We start from the raw sequence: 23,530 nt of genomic DNA on the forward strand, positions 1-23,530 counted from the left end.
GGAGTTTTTAACCTAAGCTGGTAAAAATAAGCTTAGGGGATCTTTCATGCAGGTCCCCACATCTGTACCCTAGAGTTCAGAGTGGGGAGGGAACCCTGACATGCCCCTTACATCATGCCAGGTCTAATATACATGAAACACATAACTCCCCTATTTGTGCTGAAAAGGGAACATTAATTGGTTTAATTTGAAACCCAGTGGGAGAATTTAGAAAACAATAAAACTTTGAGGAACTTTTTACTTTTGAGATTTGAAAATGAGATCTGCAAGCAACAGAAAAACACAACAATTGGCGCTAAAATGTGCTCTGACCCTATGCTCAAGAAAAGGGGGTGGGTGGGAAAGGAGGACTCAAAGGCAGGGACTGCATGAAACTAATTATGCTAGCCACTCCATATGGGGCATGGAGGAATGAGGCCAATAGCATAGAAAAGCATGAATACTGCCCTTAATGGGTGTTGTAACATGCTCCCCTCACCCCACCCCACCCCTGCCCAATGAAGACTTCTGGGAAGCAGTGTGCCCAAGCTTGGGCACAATACCTTCTTGAACAATGCAGCTCTACACTTCCCCAACAGAGTAATACCTTTATGGCACAACCCAACCCTTCTCCAAGGAACAGGTAGCACTCGTTTCTGTCCCATAGCCTGACCAATATGCCTCAGGCTTTAATGGAATTACCACTTCTTGAGGTGAGAAAACAGCATAATCTCCATGCCCTTTCAGCTGATACTACCAACAAAAGTGGTAATGAGTTCCATTTATAGTTGGGGTTGTTGGTGGATACCCGTCCTTAGGAACTCAGCTGACCCTCACCAACTCATTTCACATAGGCCACCAAACGGACACTAGATGGCAACAATTTTAACTTCTTTACACAAAGGGAATATTTATTTGTACAGATGAGAGAATCTTTATTTACAAAAAGGTCTCATTTCTGGAGGAAAAATAATGATCTCATTGCTCTAGAGTATAGCTAACTCTAGTGTGCAGCTACTGACTGTAAAGAATTATGAATTGGGGATGGTTTTGTGGCTCATCGGGTTCTTCTATGTTCCAGTCTGAGACCTGACAACTATTTAATCAGCAGGTGACCCCCTACTGGTTCAGAAAAAGAGCAAGCCCGGGATCTACTAAAAGTGCAGGAACAGTCTCCAAATATTTTAACTTTCAGATCTCTGCACTTCCTGGTCACCTGTGCAACCGTGTGCCAGAACAGAATCAATACTGAACTAGCAAGGGGAGCCAATGCCCCCACACATCATCCCATTCCTTCCTCTATCTATTCTGCTAAAATCCTCCCAAATAAGAATGTTTAACATACGTAATGGAACCCATTGCAATTATGCACATTGTAAAGACAAAAAGAAGCAATTACAAAAAACAAGAATGCAAGATTCTGCTGACACATCCTCAGTTAATTGGAGGCAGGGGAGAGGTCTCAATAAGTATTCACAGAATATCCTAGTAAATTTCATAATGTAACCAAAATAATAAGGAATGCAAAAAAATGACAATATAGCATTGTCTTTAACAATACATTTAGAAGTCCTGCACAGTAATTAGAATCACAGCATCTTCAGAGCATTCACAGCATTGTTCATCCAAGAGTGCGATAAAATTATGTAACTGAGTCAGGCCATCAGGAAATAACCAAATTAAAGCAAAATATTTAATCATTTATAATCTGGCAAAAAGAAAAAAAGTCATTGATGTTATTATCTTCATCAGAGGATGCATCTGGTTCTTTTTCAAAAGCCTGAGCACAACTAATTTTGAACCAAGCGACCACAACATTGAAAAAGAGGTATTGGTATTTAGTTCCATCCAAAACAACATGCAGCTTTGCTAGACAAAACACTGCCATGTGAATAACATTTTTTAAGGTGAGGTGAAAGATGGGGGAGGAAACTGCTGATTAATCTTGGTTTTCTAATTGGGTCTGACATGCCAAACCTTGGAAAATCTCCCTTCCAGCACAGGACCAGTTTTAACTCTCAAAATTGGTAGAGCCTAATCACGGGTAGCAAGCATGATTGAGGGAATAGCGCATTAGAATGGGACTCAGGACAGCTGGGTCCAAGTCTTCTCTCTGTAACTTCCTCTTCCTATTTAATTTGTCTAACTGTGTCTGACTTTTTGTGTGACTATAGATTAATTTATTCACATACCTCAGTTCCCCATCTGTAAAAAGGAATACTATTAAGCTCTATAAGATGCTCAGATATTACAGGGATAAGGACCATAAAAAATACTTAGATAGATGTGTGTTTATATATATGCATATATTCCTATATATGTATAGTTCTACAAATATCACAGGGGGAGCAGTGGTTTGAAGGACGCTTTGAAGGACAGCAGATATTTTGCCAAGGTTACTGTACATGTTCTCCCCTGACAGGGGTGGTCTCCATGTACAAGGAGAGTTAATATCCAGGAGAGTTCCTAAGAGTTCTGTGTCCCAACAATGCTCTTACCATCTATGCTTTTTTTTATGCCAAGTGTTCTTGAATGGTTATATTTCACTTGGTTCGTTAAAAGTTGTATCTCTCTCGCTCCCTCTTGAGTACCTATGAGTAAAATTCATCTGCAGTGGAATTCTACTGCCTTTGAGAAGAGCAGTTGGGTGTTCCTTAGATAAATGCTATCAAATCGTGAATTTACATCATTTTATCTTCCACTCATAGTCCGACAAATTTCTTCCACAGCGAGAAACATTTTTTTTTCCACGTTACAATTATATGGTGAATAGGCACAGGCTACTTTGGGATCTAATTGATTTCATATTGCCTCAGTTCCATGAACCTGTGACAACTTGGTAAGGTCAAACTAGAGAAAGAACTATCTGGGGGATGCCCCCTAAATTCGTAATTACAGACTACAACAAGAACTCAAACTTTCTTTAGGTTTGCTTAGGCTTTTCAGATGTTTTTGTACAATAAGTTATATACCTGTCTGAATATAAATCTTAGCACTTATATAGCACTGTCAATGGGTCATCCGCCTCGCACGTGCCTCCTCATCACAACCCTGGAAGCAGCCTCTTGCCTCAGTTTCCCTCCTCAAGGGGCTTCTTAAATAAACTCCACACAGGATTTCACAAGTCCAATGACAATAGCCCTCCCTAGGGTCTGATTTTATTCACACGAAATTCACAAACAGAAAAAAGTCTTTCACCTCAGCCTTAAGCTGGCACAGTCTCTCCCTTCTGTCTGAGCAGCTGGAGAAGATGCAAGGTCTGACCTGCCTTCAGGCCTTCTCTCCAAATAGAAATCAAACTTCCAGACAGGCTTTCTATCCAGCCACACCCTTCCCAACTGGAGTCTTCCTTCCTCATATCAGGGACCACGACAGGAGACTCTCCCTTCTTGCTGCTTATTTCCCTTGGTTGTCTCTCCTTGAGTGTCCTCCTCTCCCTGAAGCTTCCTGCTGCTTTTATAGGGGAATCGCCCGACCCCTGCTCAGGTGTGCCTCCTTAGGAACTAGAGTTAGCTGGCCCCAGCCCTCTGACCCTTAAAAGAGCAAGCCACCTTGCAACAAACACTTTATAGGTCAGATTACAGAGACAATGAACACGCAATACAACTAAGGAAGGGGCAGGTGTGGGTGGGATGAGCTATTGAGTTCCGCTACACACTCCTGTTCCATGAGTCATCTTTGAATGTCGAATGCCAGAGTTTTTTCAAACATGCTTGGTATGTGATACACACTGTGGGTGTATTTTTGTCTCATACCTGGAACAAGATGCATTTAAGATGCTTGTCACCTTCCATGTTTTGGCTAGGTATTGTTAAAACTGGAGTGGGAAGTTAGTTCTCATGTACATCCTGCAGTGGAGAGGAATAATTTGTGTAGGACTCAGAGATTTTCTGCTGTGTAATGAATCGTACAGTAAGTCTCTTCATATGCAAATTTCCCATTTTCGTTCATAAAAGGCTATGTAAATGGTACATTCACTGTCTTGTGAACAGGCCCAAAAGGTCAAAGACTGGTCATTAATTATTGAAAGGTTAATGCAATAATTTGACACTACATCAGTCGAAAGCCACTTCAAGGAGGTAGTTTAGATAACATAGAGCCCTTTATAAGTCTAATGCACTATTAAGTTGGCTCTGAAAAATGAAGCTTACTCACTAACAGTATAACTATAATTTATTCTTCTGCTGATGACAGGTGGAGTAGATGCCAAAGACCAAAACAAACAAACAAAAACAGCAGACAGAGAAACACAATATATTGTAGCCATTTGGACTCAAGTGTACAATTATGCACTGATCAAGTCAAGAGTTCAAAGCTGCAAGAAATTTGGGGGAACATAAATAAAGTTAAGATTCTGTCACAGGTATTTTTAGTAATAGTCAGGGATAGGTCACAGGCAATAAACAAAAATTCAGGGAAGCCCATGACCTGTTCCTAACTTTCACTAAAAATACTTTGTGGGATGGGGAACTAACAGTGGGAGTGCTGCGGGGGGCGGGCGGGAGGGAGGTGTTACAGGCCTCTGTTCCAGCCCCAGGAAAAGACACTGCTCTGGCAGGCCCCAGGGCCCACTGCACTGGCAGCCCCTGCTCTAGCAGCCCTGGGGACAACCCCCAGCCAGCTGCTTTAGTGGCCCTGGGGCAGGCCACCAGCCACTGCTCCGGCAGCCCTGGGGGCAACTGCTCCGGCATCCCCGTAGCTGGCCACTCTGGCAGCCCCGGGGCTGACTGCAGCAGCTGCTCCAGCCCCAATGCTGCTCCTGTGGCAGGGGCTGACCCTCCCCACCCCCTGCTGCTTCAACCCTGGGACCCCTGCTTTGACGGCCCTGGAGCTGACAGCTCCTCCAGCCCTGCCACTGCAGAAGTCATGGAGGTCCCGTAAAGTAATGGAATTAGTGACCTCCATAGCAGAGTCATACCCTTAACCATAAAGAACCAAAAAATAAAATGTAAACAGTTGGTTTTTTGATGGACAAATCCAGATTTGGCAAAAGTGCCAAACCAAACTTCAGATAAGGGATGTATGCATGTCCCATTTTAATAACTAACCTCCTGCCCCTGCTGGTAGTTTGGGGCAAGGCTTGGATAAATGTTTCCACCTCTACTTCAAAAACAACAAGTTTTTATCCCCTTTCCAATCTATATAAAATGTTTAAGGTCAGGGCTTCTTTCCGTCCAACTCCAATTTAACATTCAAAGGTCAGCTCCCTTAACTTACAAGGCAACTTGCTTCTTCAGTGCCCTTCATTTCAACAAAAACACAAAACAGAGGTCAGTCATAGAGACCCCGAAACACATCTGGGAGACTGCTGTTCCCCTTCATGTTGCTGGACTCTGGGTCTAGAAGTTCTCTGAACAGTTGTATGAACCTCAAAGATTTTTCAGGTAGTCTGAGGAAGGTCTTACAACCAATGGAAACACACTAAAATCTCTTAGACTCTTAAATCCCCACTGGACCATAGGTCTCATCCAGTCTTCTACAGTGTCCTCTCTGGAAATATTTCCAGTGCACTTCAAAAAGCCTTAAGAAAAGTCTGAATTTGGTAGATGGAGGACTACTCCTACAGTCTCTGCCTCTAATGGATCGCTCCAAAACAGTTAATCAGGAAAACCTCTGGTAGTGAGGTACAGTGCAAGACAGAATGATTTACTGGTTAAAACAGTCTGGAAACCGAGAGATCTGGGTGCTAAGCCTCTGGCTTATTATGTGACCTCATGCAAGACGTGAACTCACAGTTTCTCCTGCTGTAAAAGGGGAATAATACTTACTCATATTTGTAAAGTATTTTAGGAGCATCTTATAAGTGCAAAGTACTATTTACTTTATTATTCTTGCAGTAGCTACTCTAGACATCCACATCTTTACTCTTTTAAATGCAATGAAATTGCTATATTTTAGTTTGTTTGCTTTCAGAAAAAAGAATATTGATCACAAGACTGAAATAGCCATCAATAAAACACAATTGATAGTTCACTTTACTTCAGCCAATTCTGAGATTGATTTTAGTAGGAGTAGAAGGGAAATAAAGAAAAATGTAGGCTATCGGGAAATAATCTTAAAAAGTGAGCTCTATTAGACGGTGAAATAGTTTCCCAAGGAAAGTGATGGAAACCCCTCATTTGAGTTATTTACGACTGAATTGCACAAAGCATGGGTAATACAACAATCCTGGGACAGAGTAAGTGACTAAAAATATCTTAGGATTTTTCCCAGTTTTAAACACAAGGATTCTAAAATTACATTATTTTACAGCAGAACTTCAGCATTACGAACACCTTGGGAATGGAGGTTGTTCGTAACTCTGAAATGTTTGTAACTGTGAATCAAACATTACGGTTGTTCTTTCAAAGATTTACAACTGAACATGGACTTAATACAGCTTTGAAACTTAACTATGCAGAAGAAAAATGCTGCTTTTTAACTGTCTTAATTTAATTGAAACAAGCACAAACAGTTTCCTTCCCTTATCAAATCTTTTTTTTAAACTTTCCCTTTATTTTTTCAGCAGTTTACATTTAACATGGTTCTGTACTGTATTTGCCTTTTTGTGTGTGTGTGTGCGGTCTTTGAGGCTGCCTGATTGCATGCTTCCAATTCCAAATGAGAGGTGTGGTTGACCAGTCAGTTTGTAACTATGTTAAGAGCCAAGGAGTTAGGAATCTGAATACTTTGGCATTGCAATACAGATTGGACTCTATATGCATATCTTACCTTAGCCAGAGGCTTAGAGTATGTTTTATTCAGTTTCTGGTCTTGAAGTTCAGGGGATGTTTTCACACCAAAAGACCAGCCTCCATATCTGGTAATACAAAACAAAGTAATAGGAGGCTGTCTGTCTTAGCATTGTGAGGAATGTTTTCTTGCAACACAAAATTCATAAACATCTTTATTATTGTTTTACATTTCAAGTTAGACGTACAGCTCAGCCCCATATAATCACGATATCTGTATTTGAAAGAGACGTCTAATCTACTCCTTATATACAGGTGAATGGTATGTGCCTTCAAACAAATGTTTTCCCTTTGAACCCGGTAGTTAAAACCTGTATTTTCAGAAAAGGAAAACACAAATAAGCTGATGAGCAAGGAAGGGGTAGTTTTGAAAGTTCCCAACACTCAAAATGTGTTTTGGTCATTTACCCTAAGAGCATAACTTTCCTCCATGTTATTAAATCAATTTCATGTCGTGTTTCGCATGTATGTGTAACACTTCCCTCTTCTTGATAAAGTTGCACCTGCTCAAATGTTTGTAATTATGTCACTCTTCAGTAGTTGACAATTAAGCCGGGCTGAAGAAACGCATAGGCACTATATGGGGCCACGTCAAGCCCCGGCACCTGGAGTCATATGATTACACCAGAATCAGAGTTTTCACTTAAATAAAAGTCAATTTCTAGCTCTCAGAATTGCAAAGAAAATCTTGAAATGTGACTGGAGTGTTACCAATACAGCAATGCCTGAGTCTACAGAAGGCCTGCAACAATAGCTCTGAAAAATGTAAATTGTCCTATTGATCTTCATGTAGTGTTAACGCCTAGATCTACTTCCCTGCCCCAACACCACCCCAACAGAGGTCTCTGAATGGCAAGAGAGGAAGAGTGCAGAGAGCTCAGGCCCACTCACCCTCCCAAACATATACAGTTCAAGCGCAAGTGTAAATAATGGGAAGCTTCTGTGGATATAAACCCTGCTACCAGTGACAGATTAAGATTCTCCCATAGCTCCAAGAGGCCTATGAAGCAGGAAGTCCCATGCTGCACTTATACAGTTTAGCTGGCACACATATGATCTGTCTGTACGTGACCAAGCATTTGATTAATGCTATCTTAGGGTTTTATACTGCTGCTCAACACTGTACTATCTGAGTGCCTGTGTTATCCACTTGGCTGGGACAACTTTTCTAGGCAACTGATTAATTAAGAGGAAACCCTGCAGAAAGAAGAAGTTACTCGCCTTGTGCAGTAATGATGGTTCTTCAAGATGTGTCCCCACTATGGGTTCTCCTCTGTTGGTGTGCTTATATCCCTGCACTGCTGGTTGGAGAACTTTGGTAGCAGTGTCCGTTGCATATGTGCTGTCTCTCCTTGTGCCCTACCACAAGGCTAGCCCATGCACCTGGGCTAACACCCCCCCCACACACACACACACATAGTTCTTTCTCCACCACAGAGTCATTGACAAGAACTCAGAAGCAGAGGGGAGAAGGGCAGATTGTGGAGCACCCATAGGGAGTCACATCTCAAAGAACCATCGTTATTGCTCGAGGTGAGCAACTTTTTCTTTGAGTAGTGTCCCTATGAGCGTGCCATTGTTGGTGACCTCTGAGCAAAATCCCTACCAGAAGGCTGGGGCTTCGGAGTTGGGTCACTTACAGATGACAATACTGTGGAGCTGAAGATGGCATCTGAGGCAGAGTCCCCAGCGATCACCTTCTGAAAAAGGTATGGACTGATGCCCAATGTTGCCACTCTACAGATTTCAGAGATAGGGACATTCTTGAAGAAGGCAACGGATGAGGAGAACAATCTCGTGGAGTGTGCGTGAATATTATCTGGTGGGGTCATGTTGCAGATCTGATAACATTGTCTACTGTAGTTTGAGATCCATTTGGCGAGTCTCTGGACTGATATTGCTGAGCCCTTCGATCTTTACACAATAGAGAGGAACAGTTTAAGAGATTTCCTGAAAGCCTTCGTTCTATCCAGGTAAAAGACTAGGGATCTCCTGACATCTAGCATGTGGAATATAGCCTCCCTGTTGTCACAGTGAGGCTTGAAGTAGAAAAGTGGAAGGTGAATAAATTGGTTCATGTAGAATGGAAACGTTACCTTAGGGATGAATTTTGGATCTGGCCTGAGCACAAGCTTGTCCCGAAAGAATACTGCATAGAGGGGCTATGCCATCAGAGCTGCTATTTCTCCTATTCTCTGATAGCCAAAGTAATTGTTATCAGGAAGGCCTTCTTCACTGAAAGGTATGTAAGCAAGCAGGTAGCCACAAGGCCAAAAGGAGGTCTAGTCAGGCCTTTCAATATCAGGTTTGGGTCCCACATGGGGGTAGAACGTCAGGGTTGTGGGAAAAGGTTTTCTATATCCCTAAGGAATTGTTTAGTGGTCGGGTGTGATAGCACTCAGTATCTCTCTATTTGACTGTGAAAGGCTGCTATAGCCAGTTGGTGGACCCTGAGGGAACTGATGGTCCCGATTTAAAAAAAAAAAAAAAGAAAAAAAAGTGTTAGTACATAGTCTAGGATCTTTGGAAGAGTTGCAGATGCCAGAGAGATTTGTGTGGAAGTACACTGAATCCAAAACCTGGACCATTTTTGTAGGTAAGATGGGCATGTTGAGGACTTTCTACAGTGCAGTAATACCTCTTGTATCTCCTTCAAGCAGGAGCTCTCTGTGTATTGGAACCATGAAGGAGCTACGCCTTGAGGCCAAGAATCCCCAGGATGCGATGTAGGGTGCGTCCTTTGTTCTGCGAGAGGAGGTAAGGAATGGATTGGAGAGAGATTGGAGGGGACATAGCGAGTTGTGACAGGTAAGGATACCAAGTCTGTTGGCCAAGTAGGAGCAATCAGTATGACATATGCTCCTTCTCTTTTTATTTCTAATAGGACTTTTGACTGTTGGGTAAACAGAGGAAAGGTATAAAGAAGGTCCCTGTCCGAAGGGAGAAGGAGAGCATCGCCCAGGGAGTGTTGTCCCATCCCTGCTCTGAGCAGTAGCATGGACATTTCTTGTTTAGGTAAGTGGCGAACAGGTCTGTGGTTGGTCCCCCACCACCTGAATAGGTCATGAAGCACTGCTGAGTTTATCTCCCACTCATGGTCATGTGGGAATTTGCGACTGAGACGGTCTGCGATCAAGTTTTGAGTGCCCAGAAGGTAAGCAACTGATAGTGTGGTCAAATTATCCTCCCTCTGTGCAGAGGCAATCTAGCTCCCCTTTGCCAATTTATGTAGTACAAACATGTTATGTTGTTTGTTAGGACTCTCATGTGTGATCCCTTGATCAGCAGGAGGAAATGGGTGCAGGCATTCCTGACTGCCCTGAGTTTGATGTGGAGAGATATCTCTGTGGATAACCACCTGCCTTGTGTCCTGAGGTCATTTAGATATGTGCCTCATCCTATGATGAATGCATCGGTGGTGAGAAGCAATGATGGGGAGGTTTCTGAAAAGGGGATCCCCTTGCAAACATCTGCTAGGTCTTTCCATCAGTCTAAGGACTTTTTGATCCTGGTGGGTAGTGACAGACATTTATCTAGTCTGTCTCTGTTTGGTCTGTAAACTGAACTGATCCACATCTGGAGGTATCACATGTGAAGCCTGGCATGTGGTATTACTGCTGTAGCTGCTGCCATATGCCCCAGTGTAGGCAGTGTCTGGGGCACATGGCAGCAGTGTCTGGCTGATATTTGTGGGCTGCTTTGAACAGTGTCCATGAATGTGGCCAAAAAGAGGAATCTGTGTTAAGATAAGAGAACTCTGACCTGTAAGGAGTCAAGGTCAGCGCCTATGAATTCCAGGTGCCGCACTGGAATGAGAGTTGATTTCTGGGCGTTGATCTGTAGGCCTAGTTCTGTGAATAAATCTATTGTAGATCTGGTGACTCGGTGAGTCTCTTGAAAGGACTGAGCTCTGAGAAGGCAGTCATCCAGGTACTGGTACATCATGATCCCTTGAGAGCACAGGTGCACAGCCACTACTGAGAGAACCTTGGAGAATACTCTTGGAGTGGCTGATAACCGAAAGGGGAGTACTTTGTATTGGTACTGGGGCCTTGTCCTAGGGTAAATCTGAGGAACTATCTGTGAGATGGTAGGATTGAGATATGGAAGTAGGTGTCTTGAAGGTCAAGGGTCGAAAACCAGTCTCCCTGTTCCAGCAGTGGAATAATCATTGCTAGAGTGACTATCTTGAATTTTTGAGCTTTGACAAACTTGTTGAGTGCAAGGAGGTCTGATATGGGTCTTCAACCTCCCTTCCTCTTGGGTATTAGGAAATAGCAAGAATAAAAACTTTTGCCTTGTAGATGTTGAGGTACTAGCTCTAAGGCTCCTAACTAGAGGAGAAAATCTAACTCTTGTCTTAGTAAACTCTCATGAGAACTGTCCCTGAAGAGAGACAGGCAGGGGGTAAGGAGGTAAAATGGATGGAGTAGCCATTCTGAACAATCTCCAAGACCCATCAGTCCAATGTTATGCATTCCCAGGTCCTGCACAACATTGCCCAGTGGTAGTCAAATGGGTAGGAAGCGGTGGTCAGCTGTAGTAGTTGGGTGGTGTGATCTATCAATGCCTTGACTAACACATCAAAATTGGTGCTTGGAAGTGGATGGTAAGGATCTGTGGGCCAGATGATTTAGGCCCAGGGAATTTAGTTTTCTCCTGTGTGGCTTGTAGTAGTGCTGAGTAAGGTATTGGGAGGTGCATGGTTTGTTCTGGGGCCGTGGACTAAATTTTCTCTTTTGTCCTAGCATGTAGATGCCCAGGAAGTGGAGAGTGGTCCTAAAATCTTTGAGATATGAAGAGAGGAGTCTGTCTTCTCTGTGAAGAGTTTAGTGCCTTCAAAGGGAAGGTCTTTGATGGTCAACTGCACCTCCTTAGGGAAGCCCGACAGGTGTAGCCATGATACATATTGCATAACCACTGCTGTGGAGATGGATTGGGCTGCTGAGTCAGCTGCATTGAGGGCAGATTATAGCACCATCTTGGCTGTTAGTTGTCCACCCTGGATGACGGCTTTGAACTGGTCACAGTGCAACTCAGGCAGCTGATCAATAAAGTTGCTAAGTTTCAAATAGTTGACATTGTCATATTTTGCCACTGGGGCTTGGTAACTGGCAATTCATTGTAGCATGGCCGAGGAATAGCTTACTTCTCAAAGAGGTCCAAGTACTTCTAATCCCTGTTGTAGGGAGTGGACCTCACTTGGTGTTGATGACCACAAGAGTTCACAACACCCATCATAATGGAGGTGGGTGGAGGGTGGGAGAAGGGTAATTCCATCTCTCTAGCTGGGGCATAATATTTTTTGGCCTGCTTTCAAGTAGGCACCACCGATGCTGGAGTCTGCTGTACAGTTTTGCAGGGTCCAGGAGAGCCTCATTAATAGGGCAGGCTATTTTAGAGGACAAGGGGGAGCATAGTATGTCACGGACCTTGTGATAGGTGTCCTTGATTTCTTCTAATGGTGTCTGTAGAGTATCTACACCTCTCTTTGCCTGGAAAAGCCAGAATTCACAGGCCAACGAAAGTGGTGGATGCATGATGGCTTCATCTGGGGAGGAGGAGGAGGAGGAGGAGATGTTGGTACTCAGAGTCACCACTTCCTTAATGCCACCATCCTGTTCCTCCACAATCTCTTCTGGAGGTTCCAAGGCTCTGGATGCTGTGGCCGAGGGGAAGCATCTCAGGGGTTCATGGGTGAGGCTAGAAGCCCAAGAGGCATGGGGGGTGATATGCAGCCCAAGGATCCCAATATGGCCACTGGGGTGGTGGTATAAAGCCTGGTGCTGGTGCCTATGGTTGGCTCTACTAAGGTGGTGATGGTGGGGCGGTCTAAGGGTATGACTGGGGACCCTCTTGGTAATGAGCATCATAGGGAGCATGGAGGAGTAAAGAGACACGACCTCCTCTGGTTCTCTGTCTGAGTCTGCACTGAAGAGTGGGGCTGCGTGGGGCAGCAGAGAAGACTCGGTGTCGAGGTCCCAGTACCAAGGAGGCTCTGGTATGTTGGATACACGGAGATCTCTAGAGTGCCGGAATTCTGACAGTACCAACTGACTCGGAGCCACTGGCAGTACCAAAGGGACTGGAGATCTTGCTTGCACTGACCAGTCCAGTGCTGGATGGGGCATCGATGCCAGTGCCATTGCTACAGTGCATACCAGCAGCATCTTCTTAGTGGAGTGCTGGCTCCTGTCTTTGTCCTCTAGTGCCATTGACTTGGTGCCTGTCCCCATCGGGTCCTTAGGCATGTCAATGTCACATACCGCTCCAGATCTTTGTGAGCTGTGGGAACCAGCTGGGATTATCTCAGTGCTGACAGTACCAAGGATACAAAGCATGTCAGAGATCATTTACGGCTGGCTCACTCTGGGGACTTCCGGCTCTCTTTTTTGATGACTTGCAAGAGGGGTCTCTGGCTGATTTCTTCAACTCACAAACCCTGGATGTTGAGGTCTATGGGGAAGACTCATGTCTGCCAGGTGACTCTCGGTGTGGGTCTGGGGAAGGTTAGAGGACTGCCTCCATGAAGATAATCTTCTGTCTCAACACCCTGTCCTTGTGAGGCCTGGGTCTGAGTTGCTGGCAGAGTCCACACTTCTGTGGGATATGGCCTTACTTGAGGCAGCATATGCACTGGGAGTGCTTGTCTGCTACATGGATGGCCTCTTTGCAGGAGAGACATTTGTTGAAGCCCAGTGAACCAGGCATACCCTGTGGGGTGGGGGGAAGGGTCCCCGATGAAAAAGTTGGGTTGGGGGATTTGTGGGGGAAGTGTGTTTGTTTGTCTGTTTGTTTGGGAAGAAAGTGCAAAAAGAAAAAACTACAACTAAGTCTCGGGAGACTGACTAACTACAGAAATGTAAAAGAAGGTGATGGTCATAAACAGACTGCTAATAGCTCAATCTCTAGCCCTGGAGGTTGAAAAGGAACTGAGCGGGATTAGCCCCTGTGCACTGGGCTAGCCTCATGGTGGAGCACGAGGAGAGACAGTATATGTGTGGGCCTAACGGACACTGTTATTGAAGTTCTCCGACGAGCAATGCAGGGACGCAAGCACACCTACAGTGGAACACCCGTATGGACACTACTCGAAGAAGAATTTTAAAATTACCTTGCTTTGTTTGTAGACATGATTAAGTATTCTTCCACACTGAAACCTGAGAGGTTGTACAGAACATGCCCTTTCCTGTTCTCCAGGTAGGCAGCAGACACATTGAAGCTTGGACACTTCTGGAAAACAATATACATATATCAGTAAGGTTATTTTAAAAGCCTCAGCCACTATTTTTTAGCCATGATTCTGAATTCACACTCAAACTTTACTGCCTTGCTTTTCGGCTGGATTGGCTTTTTCTGGCTTTTATAACTTTTCAACAAATTAGGTATGTTTTTTATGTTCATAGGACATCTGAAATCATAGTAACTGTCACTAGTAAATCAAAGCCACCTTTTATTTCCATTGTAACCTTATCAGTCAACTTTGTTTTGGAAACAACATTTTTTATCATGCAATTTTGGGAAAGTTTACAGCAATGAAAAGGCAATGAGACTTTTACAGCCACTATCATTCATCTGCTGAAGCTGAAAATAAACACACAAAATTCATTGAACAGAGTATGAGGGGGAGACAGGATTCAAATTCATGTGATGTGTTTGATGAGAAATACATGAAAACGTTCTTTAATGATTTATGGGAATTCTCTCCTTGGGCCAGAGAGTGGGAAGAAGAGATACAAAAATCTGGTGAATGAGGAGAGATGTAATATGGTGGACATAAGCTCACAAACAACTATCTACTCCAAGATCTTTTCCTCAGAGGCTGGCTTCATTTTCAAATGTGAGCAAATGAACTCAAAATGCTGTCCTAATAACCTGCAGATTTCTAACTTCTATCAGCTGGGAGGGGAGAGAACACATTCTTCCAACTCTGAAATTAGACCAACTTTCAGTTTATTAGACATTATTTTGTATTTTAACCACTTAATTTTGTACTTTGAAGTTTAATTTCCATATTGTCTTAAAGGCAAAGTTTTGCCTGCTGATATAAGTTAAACTCCTCTAACTTGTGTTACCTCAATTCAAGTGGTATGAGTACAATGGAGGGCAAATTTTTCCCCTAATATTGCTGGTATTGTTTGCAGTGTACATTATATTCAGATAATAGAACATTTTCATATAGAGAGATTCTCTGCCCCCTCCCCAGCCCCCAAGCTTGAGCTCTATTATCTCCAGAGCAGATAAGAATAAACTACAGTAATAGAGGGTGGAAGTGGGGCAGTGATCTGTTCATTCTTATTACAGGTACAAGACTATTGCAGGATGCAAATGAGGGTTTGGGAATAGATAGGGGGCACTTGGCTAACAAAACCCCAGAGTGGTGTTGTTCACAAGCGCACAAGGTGGAGGACAAAAGTTCCATTGTGCAGGTGCCAGCCACATTTACAGTCCTTGTGCTATCCTGCATACAAGGACTGCTTCCTGCTAGTGTTTCACTGGGTTCCAACACCCCATCCCAACCTCCAAAGGGTGAAGAGGAGATGAGACCAGTCCCCAGCCTTCTCTGCACTGCCAAGTTGTGTTTGATAGCCAAGTTGAGTTTGATTAGCCATAGATCAAATGCTGCTAAGACAGGTTTGAGCCCCAACTCCACAAATGCCCAGATCTTGGTTTTGCTGGGCTTATCACATTCAGATTTATACAAAATTATATCTGAAATGTCTGACAGCTATCTTGGAGAAAATATGTCTTTAACAAAAAATTGTTTCATATACAGTGTCCTCACAGTGATACATTTCTGGAAGATATGATAGTTCACAAGGTTGACATAGTGACGGCAAGTGTTTTGTTTAGATGTAGCCTAATATTATTTTATACATTATTTCCCTGAAAACTTTAGAAAATTAAGTCAAAGCAATACTAGAGACAGAATGAACATCACCAGTCATAATGAGCCCAATCCATTAGTTTCATTTTGTTAAGGAAAGGAATAAAATATACCCGATGATCTGTCACACACCCACATGCATCCAAGAATTCCTGTGGTGGACTAGGCTCAGTCTGCCAGCATGAATCATTTTTTCTACTGGAGCAAAAATAACAATAGGAACAATCATTAAAAGATAAACTATAATATTTTATCTAACAGTGGACGTTGAAAGAATGACAAACAGATGCTGTATCTTGACCACCTCCATCTTCACCACCTCCACAATATTTGTGCTAAAACAATGGTTGTATTGTTGTTCGATGAAATGTCAATTTTATTCATCGTGGATCAGTGTAATAACTTCTGACATTTCTCACTTAGTGGCTTCTAACTTGTCACTGCAAACATCTGACAAGTGCATGCAAATCAATATTTCCCTGAGCAAACAGCCAATTAGTTGTACACCAGGTTTTTGTGTGCGTAACACAGATGCAAGTAAACATACTACCCAAACCAGTCATGTCTAACTTGGAAAATCTGGCCTTCTCTTTAACGAACATTGATTCAGTATAGTGTCACTAGCAGTTACTGACTGTATCACCAACCTTCATTCTTACTGACTTCGGACCTGATCCAAATCCTGCTGAAATTAATTGGAAAGTTCCCACAGACTTCAATGGGACTTAGAAGCCTATTATGCATTTCAGCTAGAACCCATCTCATTCATCAGTACAATTTTTTTAAAGTCATACGAAAATGGTCAAACAAAGCATAAGCTGTATGGACATACTACATAAAATAGGACATAAAATTATTTAATCACAGGATTCCATGTTATCCATTCTTTTACTTTTGGAGGCACATATATTCTATTAAACTTACATTTCGTAAGGAAAGATTGAATCCAGTGTTCTACATCTAGTGAAGATTATTCCTATTCAGGCAGCTAATAGCTAATAACTGTTTAATGAATAAATATTATAACATTAACATAAAATCTTACAAAACATGAAATGTAAATAGTAACTATTGATTCACTCCCCCTTGCGAGAATCTCTGTATCAACAGCAGTAATCATTAGTCACTTAGTACTTTAAAAAAGTTGCATTGTTCACACTTACACATCTTGTCTTGAATAGGTGCATGGGTGATCCTGGCCTGCAAAATGTCTCAACAGCACATAAGAAAGGTTTCCTAGATCATCACTTTCAGTGCTGCTCAGAGGAAAGGGGGAATAAATAAGGTCATTAGAACTAAGGAGATCCACATTCAAGTACAAGATAGAAACTGAGGCAGCATAAAATAACTCTGTTCAAAACATGTGCCCTGGCTATATAGTCACAATAGCTTTGAGACAGAAGAATAGCTCACAGTTTATTTCACTGATTAAAAACTAACATTTTTTAAAAACTAAACTAATGGTGAAGGATTTCAAAGTAAAGGTTACTACATGGACCTTAACTCTGCCTATCCTCCAGTTATTGGCATGAACTTCCATCAGTTGCCATAAAAAGGAAATTTAAGTCTTTCACATTTCATGTATAAGTTCAACAGTATGGACTTCTGCTTTATGATACAACCTGCATCCTCCTTTTTGACCTATGTCAGGTACAGGAAGCATCTCTATCCAATATTGCAAGGCAATATATAGTATTGTAGCAGTCTGTTGTCTGCACTTGGTATAGAAAAGGACTGCGGACCCTGTAAACTGGGCTGCACCGACAGACATTGACAGATCCAAAGGAAACACCTGCAGAGCTAGTACGTTTCACAGCCATAAGTACAGCAGTTAAAAGTTCAATAACAGAGATGCTAGATCTTATAACTGCTGGCTTGCATTTGTAGACCAAGAAAGCTTTATAGGCAATGCCTACAGACCTAGTAAACAAAGCAGAAATAAGCTAAAGCAATAAACATATGCACATGTGTATGATTGTGTGCACACACATACATTATATAAAAACGCTAATGACCCATCTTGAAAGAGATTGACCAATCCAGCCTCATCCAAAGCCTCTGTCCTTTCTCCACCATTTGCTTTGTGCCTCAGCACATAATAAGATGCATTTCTGTTATTCAGATAGATGCAATTTACCCATCACTATTATCCACAAAATTGAAATAAGTGACTAACAAATTTTTGATGGGATGAGCAGCTCTCAAGACATTTTGTTTTTAAAAAATCCATTTGCTATAAAATGTGAGTTTGATTACTCTGCTTAGAGAAAAAAAAACTTAAATAATCAAAAATGATGATCCTGCTCCAGAGTTACTGACGATGATAAATGGGTTTTTTACCTAAAGAAGGAGGATTCTGCGTTGTCATAAAGGCCTGGCATCAGCTTGAGTGAAGGATAATCAATAGCTAATGGCTTCACAGTAAACAATGCCATTGCCATGGCGACAAAGAGGACAGGGAGCAGAACATTTGACAGGGCTCCTCTCCAGTCTCGCCTGGTGTGGTGAAACCGCTTCATTAAAAGGGCAGCAATCTGTGTGAGAACAAGCCTTGTTCCACGCACACTCCGGGCATCCAGGAGTGAGCTACCTGCCGGGAGACAGACAAAGCTCTTCACAAACATGCACTGTCATTTCTGGGAAATCACATGATTCTCATCTGATGCTAGATCCGCAAACAAAGAATATGATGACCTCTTTAAAAAAATCTCTCTCTTTACCTTCCCTGGGAAACATTTAGTCTCTTATCAAGGATAAAAATAAAACAGCCATAACAACAAATGATGATAAAACAAAATCACAGGCCCAATCTTGCACTCCTGACTCAGATAAAAATAACTACTGAAGTCAATGGTGGAAGTCAATGAGAGTTTGATTGAGTATGGGCTGTGGTGCAGTTCGAAGGAACTGGAACAATAAACCCACAAACAATCCTGCTTACCATTTTCGGTATAAGGCATTTTGTGTTTTCAAAGTGCTATACAAATATTCTCTCAAATGTCAACATTTAGCCACTGGCCTCACGAGGAGGCATTATAGAGCTCCATTGCTCCACAAGGCATACAGGGCCCTCAGAAATGCACAAATCTGGCCACAGCAACCCAGAGAGGATTTTGCCACCTGCAGCGGTATTTGGAATGGTGCAACATGATCCTATGATCACTGTGGGTTCCCCCTGAGAATCATGAGGCATCTCACTATTACCTGCCCTTAGCATGAGGGAGTCTTGTCTGTGCCGGCTGTGGATCAGCTCCCTGAATCCACCAGCCTTTGGCAACACGAGCACAACCTTCCAGGCCTTGCTCTCCCTCTACAGGTTAGCAATAGGCACACACCAACCCCGAATCCTCCCAGTGTCCTTCTGCAATGCTCAGTACCTGTTCCACTGAACATACACATGATTGTCTGATTTACTACTCCCAAAGGAGTAGTACTCACCAGCTTCCAAGATTCAACTCAGGATCCTCACTCTACGTAACACACAACACGTATTTTACTTACACACACACAAACAAAGAATAAGTTTATTATCAAAGAACAGGTTTCAGAGTAGCAGCCATGTTAGTCTGTATTCGCAAAAAGAAAACAGTACTTGTGGCACCTTAGAGACTAACAAATTTATTTGAGCAGAATCTTTCGTGAGCTACAGTTCACTTCATGGAAGAACAGAGATTCAAGTAACAGAATGTAAGAATATTGGAAAGCAAAAGCCTAACATCTCCTACAAGATACCTTATCCTATATCATTTTCTCAGCATTTTCAACCAGGCTGGCTGAAATCCCCCCTTTCACAAGATCAAGGCCGCTGTCAGTTCGTCTTTATAGATGACAGGATAACCGGGGGTTCATCTGCACACCAGATATAGTTTCAAAAGTTCCTTCTCACTCCTAAGCAGGATGACCCCTCTTGTTTTTGTTCTTTCCCACAGCCCACATAACCTGTTGATTAACATCTTGCTCAGACTGTAAATGGGTGCCCATTGCAAAACCAATACTTAATTTGCACATGACCAGCCAAGTGACATAAGTGTTTCTTCTCCCTTTGCCTCTGCTCCGCAGGTATGAAAAAAAGAGTGGTGGGACCAAGGTCCCATCTCATCTCTGCCGCCTTTGGGGCTCTGTGCACAACTGTGAGAGTGCTGAGTGTACAATTTTGTCATGCCCTTGCCCAGGCCATGGAAAGGGGGTGGGTTCCCTCCCTGCACCCTGGATAAGTGCCTGTTATTATAGTCTTGACCTGTGTGGACATCAAGGATCTGATCTAACTCCCACTGAAATCAATGAGACTTTTTCAGTTGGCTTTAATAGGAGCTGGGCCACCTATCAAGAGAAAATATTGTAATATCACAGGAACTAAACATGAAAAAGTCCCATTAATGCATTCAGTTCATCTCCCTGTCAATACAGGAAGCTCCCCTATAGAACATGTTCTAATGTTTTATCCAACCAAACTGATGGCTCCAAATCCCAGCTGACAGATCTTCCATCACTACCCTATAGGAAACCCCATCCATAGTTAAACCCTGTGAATATTGCTAATTACTTCCTCTTCATTCTTGACATTAATACCCTTCAAATATGTGTAACACTATTACCATGCCCCTTACCACCATTCAGTTGTAGGTTAGCCAAACTCTCTCTCTGTATATATGTGTGTGTGTGTGTGTATTTATATATTTATATTTCTACTTTCTCTTTTGGTTAAAATACACTGGTCTCTGGGGTTGCTTTTTAACAGCAGGCGTTTGTAGTGTTGTAAGACCGAATGGCTTGTTTGCACTAGGGCTCAATAAGATCTAAGAAGAACTATCATATCTAGTTAGATTTGTCCCTCTTATCTTGCATTCTATGTATTGAGCTGTTCACAGATGTTATTTCTGCACTAGATTTTAACCATTGTTTGTGCGGGTGCTTTCAATTAGCCTCGGGGTCAATTATCTCTTGCCTTTCATGGTTTCTTCTGGTGCACTGGAATTTTCTTCTTTAATTTTGAAAGGTGACTCCTCATATTGGCATGGGGCGGTGTTTTATATAGAGAACAATCTCAGTTAAACATAAAATGATGGCAGTTGCAGAGGGAGGGGGAAAGGTTAGTGAGTACAAATCCAGAAGAAAAGAGTTAGTTTTGATACAGATAAGGGGAGAGAAGTTGGACTGATGAAGATAGAGATAATATCAAAAGCTGAATTTACTTGCATCCGAGAGTGCTAAAGGAGTTGGCGGCTGTGATTGCAGAGCCATTGGCCATTATCTTTGAAAACTCATGGCGACCGGGGGAAGTCCCCGACGACTGGAAAAAGGCTAATGTAGTGCCCATCTTTAAAAAAGGGAAGGAGGAGGATCCTGGGAACTACAGGCCAGTCAGCCTCACCTCAGTCCCCGGAAAAATCATGGAGCAGGTCCTCAAGGAATCAATCCTGAAGCACTTACACAAGAGGAAAGTGATCAGGAACAGTCAGCATAGATTCACCAAGGGAAGGTCATGCCTGACTAATCTAATCGCCTTCTATGATGAGATTACTGGTTCTGTGGATGAAGGGAAAGCAGTGGATGTATTGTTTCTTGACTTTAGCAAAGCTTTTGACACGGTCTCCCACAGTATTCTTGTCAGCAAGTTAAAGAAGTATGGGCTGGATGAATGCACTATAAGGTGGGTAGAAAGTTGGCTAGATTGTTGGGCTCAACGGGTAGTGATCAATGGCTCCATGTCTAGATGGCAGCCGGTATCAAGTGGAGTGCCCCAAGGGTTGGTCCTGGGGCTGGTTTTGTTCAATATCTTCATAAATGATCTGGAGGATGGTGTGGATTGCACTCTCAGCAAATTTGCGGATGATACTAAACTAGGAGGAGTGGTAGATAGGGTGGCAGGTAGGGATAGGATACAGAGGGACCTAGACAAATTGGAGGATTGGGCCAAAAGAAATCGGATGAGGATCAACAAGGATAAGTGCAGGGTCCTGCACTTAGGATGGAAGAATCCAATGCACCGCTACAGACTAGGGACCGAATGGCTAGGCAGCAGTTCTGCAGAAAAGGACCTAGGGGTGACAGTGGACGAGAAGCTGGATATGAGTCAACAGAGTGCCCTTGTTGCCAAGAAGGCCAATGGCATTTTGGGATGTATAAGTAGGGGCATTGCCAGCAGATCGAGGGACGTGATCGTTCCCCTCTATTCGACATTGGTGAGCCTCATCTGGAGTACTGTGTCCAGTTTTGGGCCCCACACTACAAGAAGGATGTGGAAAAATTGGAGAGAGTCCAGCGAAGGGCAACAAAAATGATTAGGGGTCTGGAACACATGACTTATGAGGAGAGGCTGAGAGAACTGGGATTGTTTAGTCTGCAGAAGAGAAGAATGATGGGGGATTCGATAGCTGCTTTCAACTACCTGAGAGGTGGTTCCAAAGAGGATGGTTCTAGACTATTCTCAGTGGTAGACGATGACAGGACAAGGAGTAATGGTCTCAAGTTGCAGTGGGGGAGGTTTAGGTTGGATATTAGGAAAAACTTTTTCACTAGGAGTGCTTTACCTAGGGATGTGGTAGAATCTCCTTCCTTAGAAGTTTTTAAGGTCAGGCTTGACAAAGCACTGGCTGGGATGATTTAATTGGGGATTGGTCCTGCTTTGAGCAGGGGGTTGGACTAGATGACCTCCTGAGGTCCCTTCCAACCCTGATATTCTATGAATCTGTGATACTTCAGACATTTGGCTTTTGAAAAACATAGGCCAAATTCTGTGCTCATTCCCATACTGTGTATCTTCAGTGAAAGTCCATTGATCTACATAGTCCATTGCACAGAACTTGGCCAATGGCTTTCTTGTTACATTCAAAATTCTGTACATTTTGTCATAAGAAATTGCAATATTATAAACCATACTACAAGTTGAGTTTGCTGAAGACAGCATAAATGTGTCTTTAACTAAGGCTGTATTTTTGTAACTTACACCGAGGGGGCTGGTGAGAACAGGTAGGGGACAGGAAGTAAATATCAAGCCTAGTGATGAAATATTAAGCTTTACTCACTGGAAATTATGGCCATTTTAATTAGCATGTCTGGAGGGGAACAAAAGGAGCAGTATCTTCCTTGGAGAAATTCCACCTCTTTAACTCACAATCTGCACCTTTGGCTCCCTGCTTTGCATCAGTCCCATATAGTTCACCATTCATGCTTTTTAACGAAGGTTGAAAACTTTGGCATCACTTTAATTTCAGCAAGAGTCACAATTGAAGAGGCTCTTATGGTTGAATTCCCCAGATAGCCCCACACAGGCAGCAACATATATTGCAGGCTTAACTGTGGCTTTGAAAGCCATGGCAACAGAAGGGGGATGCAAGCATGTACCATACTAGTGGATTAGCCCCAGGATTCTGTTTCCAGACCTCTGAGGCAGCCGGAATGCCTCCAGGGTCCCTAGAGACACACCACATCTCTGTTTTGAGAATTTTGAATTTGCAGCATGCACTTCCCTGACCTCAGACCTCCAGCTGGTGCTGCCCTAGCACAGATTCAAAGAGGCATGGAAGGGCTCCCTGCTTTCTATTCTCACTCTGCACTTGGGCTCCCATGCAGTGTCAGTCATGGTAGGCTCTATGAAGGTTCACAAACTACAATGCACGTCTGCATTAAATATGCTACTGAGCCAAATTATTCACTACGGACTTGATACAACACGCAGTGCAGCCCACAGACGTTTTTCTACTGTCTTTGATTGACATTAAATCAAGGCCTAAATGCAGTTGCACTTAAACTACAGAGGTTACACTAGCTCTGGGGAGCATTTATCCCACTCTTCTCACCTTCTTCTTCCCCTCACGAAAGTGATTTTTATTTCAGAACAAGGAAAACAAGCCAGACAGGCTGAAATAAATCACTGGAAAATCTCCATGAAAGAGAAAGTGAAATGTATTTCTCACATGGCAGGAAACCTCAG

At 42.9% G+C, this 23,530-nt stretch overlaps 1 protein-coding gene across 1 annotated transcript in view; it reads right to left on the reverse strand.

Moving 5' to 3' along the window:
* The window catches only part of ABCA13 (ATP binding cassette subfamily A member 13), a 291,776-nt gene that overhangs the window by 92,868 nt on the left and 175,378 nt on the right, over positions 1 to 23,530 (reverse strand). The window contains exons 43-47 of the mRNA XM_074945249.1: positions 17,938 to 18,183; positions 16,761 to 16,853; positions 15,711 to 15,792; positions 13,825 to 13,943; positions 6,691 to 6,778 (exon numbers count right to left, since the gene is read on the reverse strand). Coding sequence (XP_074801350.1) covers positions 6,691 to 6,778; positions 13,825 to 13,943; positions 15,711 to 15,792; positions 16,761 to 16,853; positions 17,938 to 18,183 — 628 coding nt within the window. The remainder of the gene's footprint in view (positions 1 to 6,690; positions 6,779 to 13,824; positions 13,944 to 15,710; positions 15,793 to 16,760; positions 16,854 to 17,937; positions 18,184 to 23,530) is intronic.

The sequence above is a fragment of the Natator depressus genome, chromosome 2 (genome assembly GCF_965152275.1).
Source record: "Natator depressus isolate rNatDep1 chromosome 2, rNatDep2.hap1, whole genome shotgun sequence".
In the NCBI taxonomy this organism is placed as follows: Eukaryota; Metazoa; Chordata; order Testudines; family Cheloniidae; genus Natator; species Natator depressus.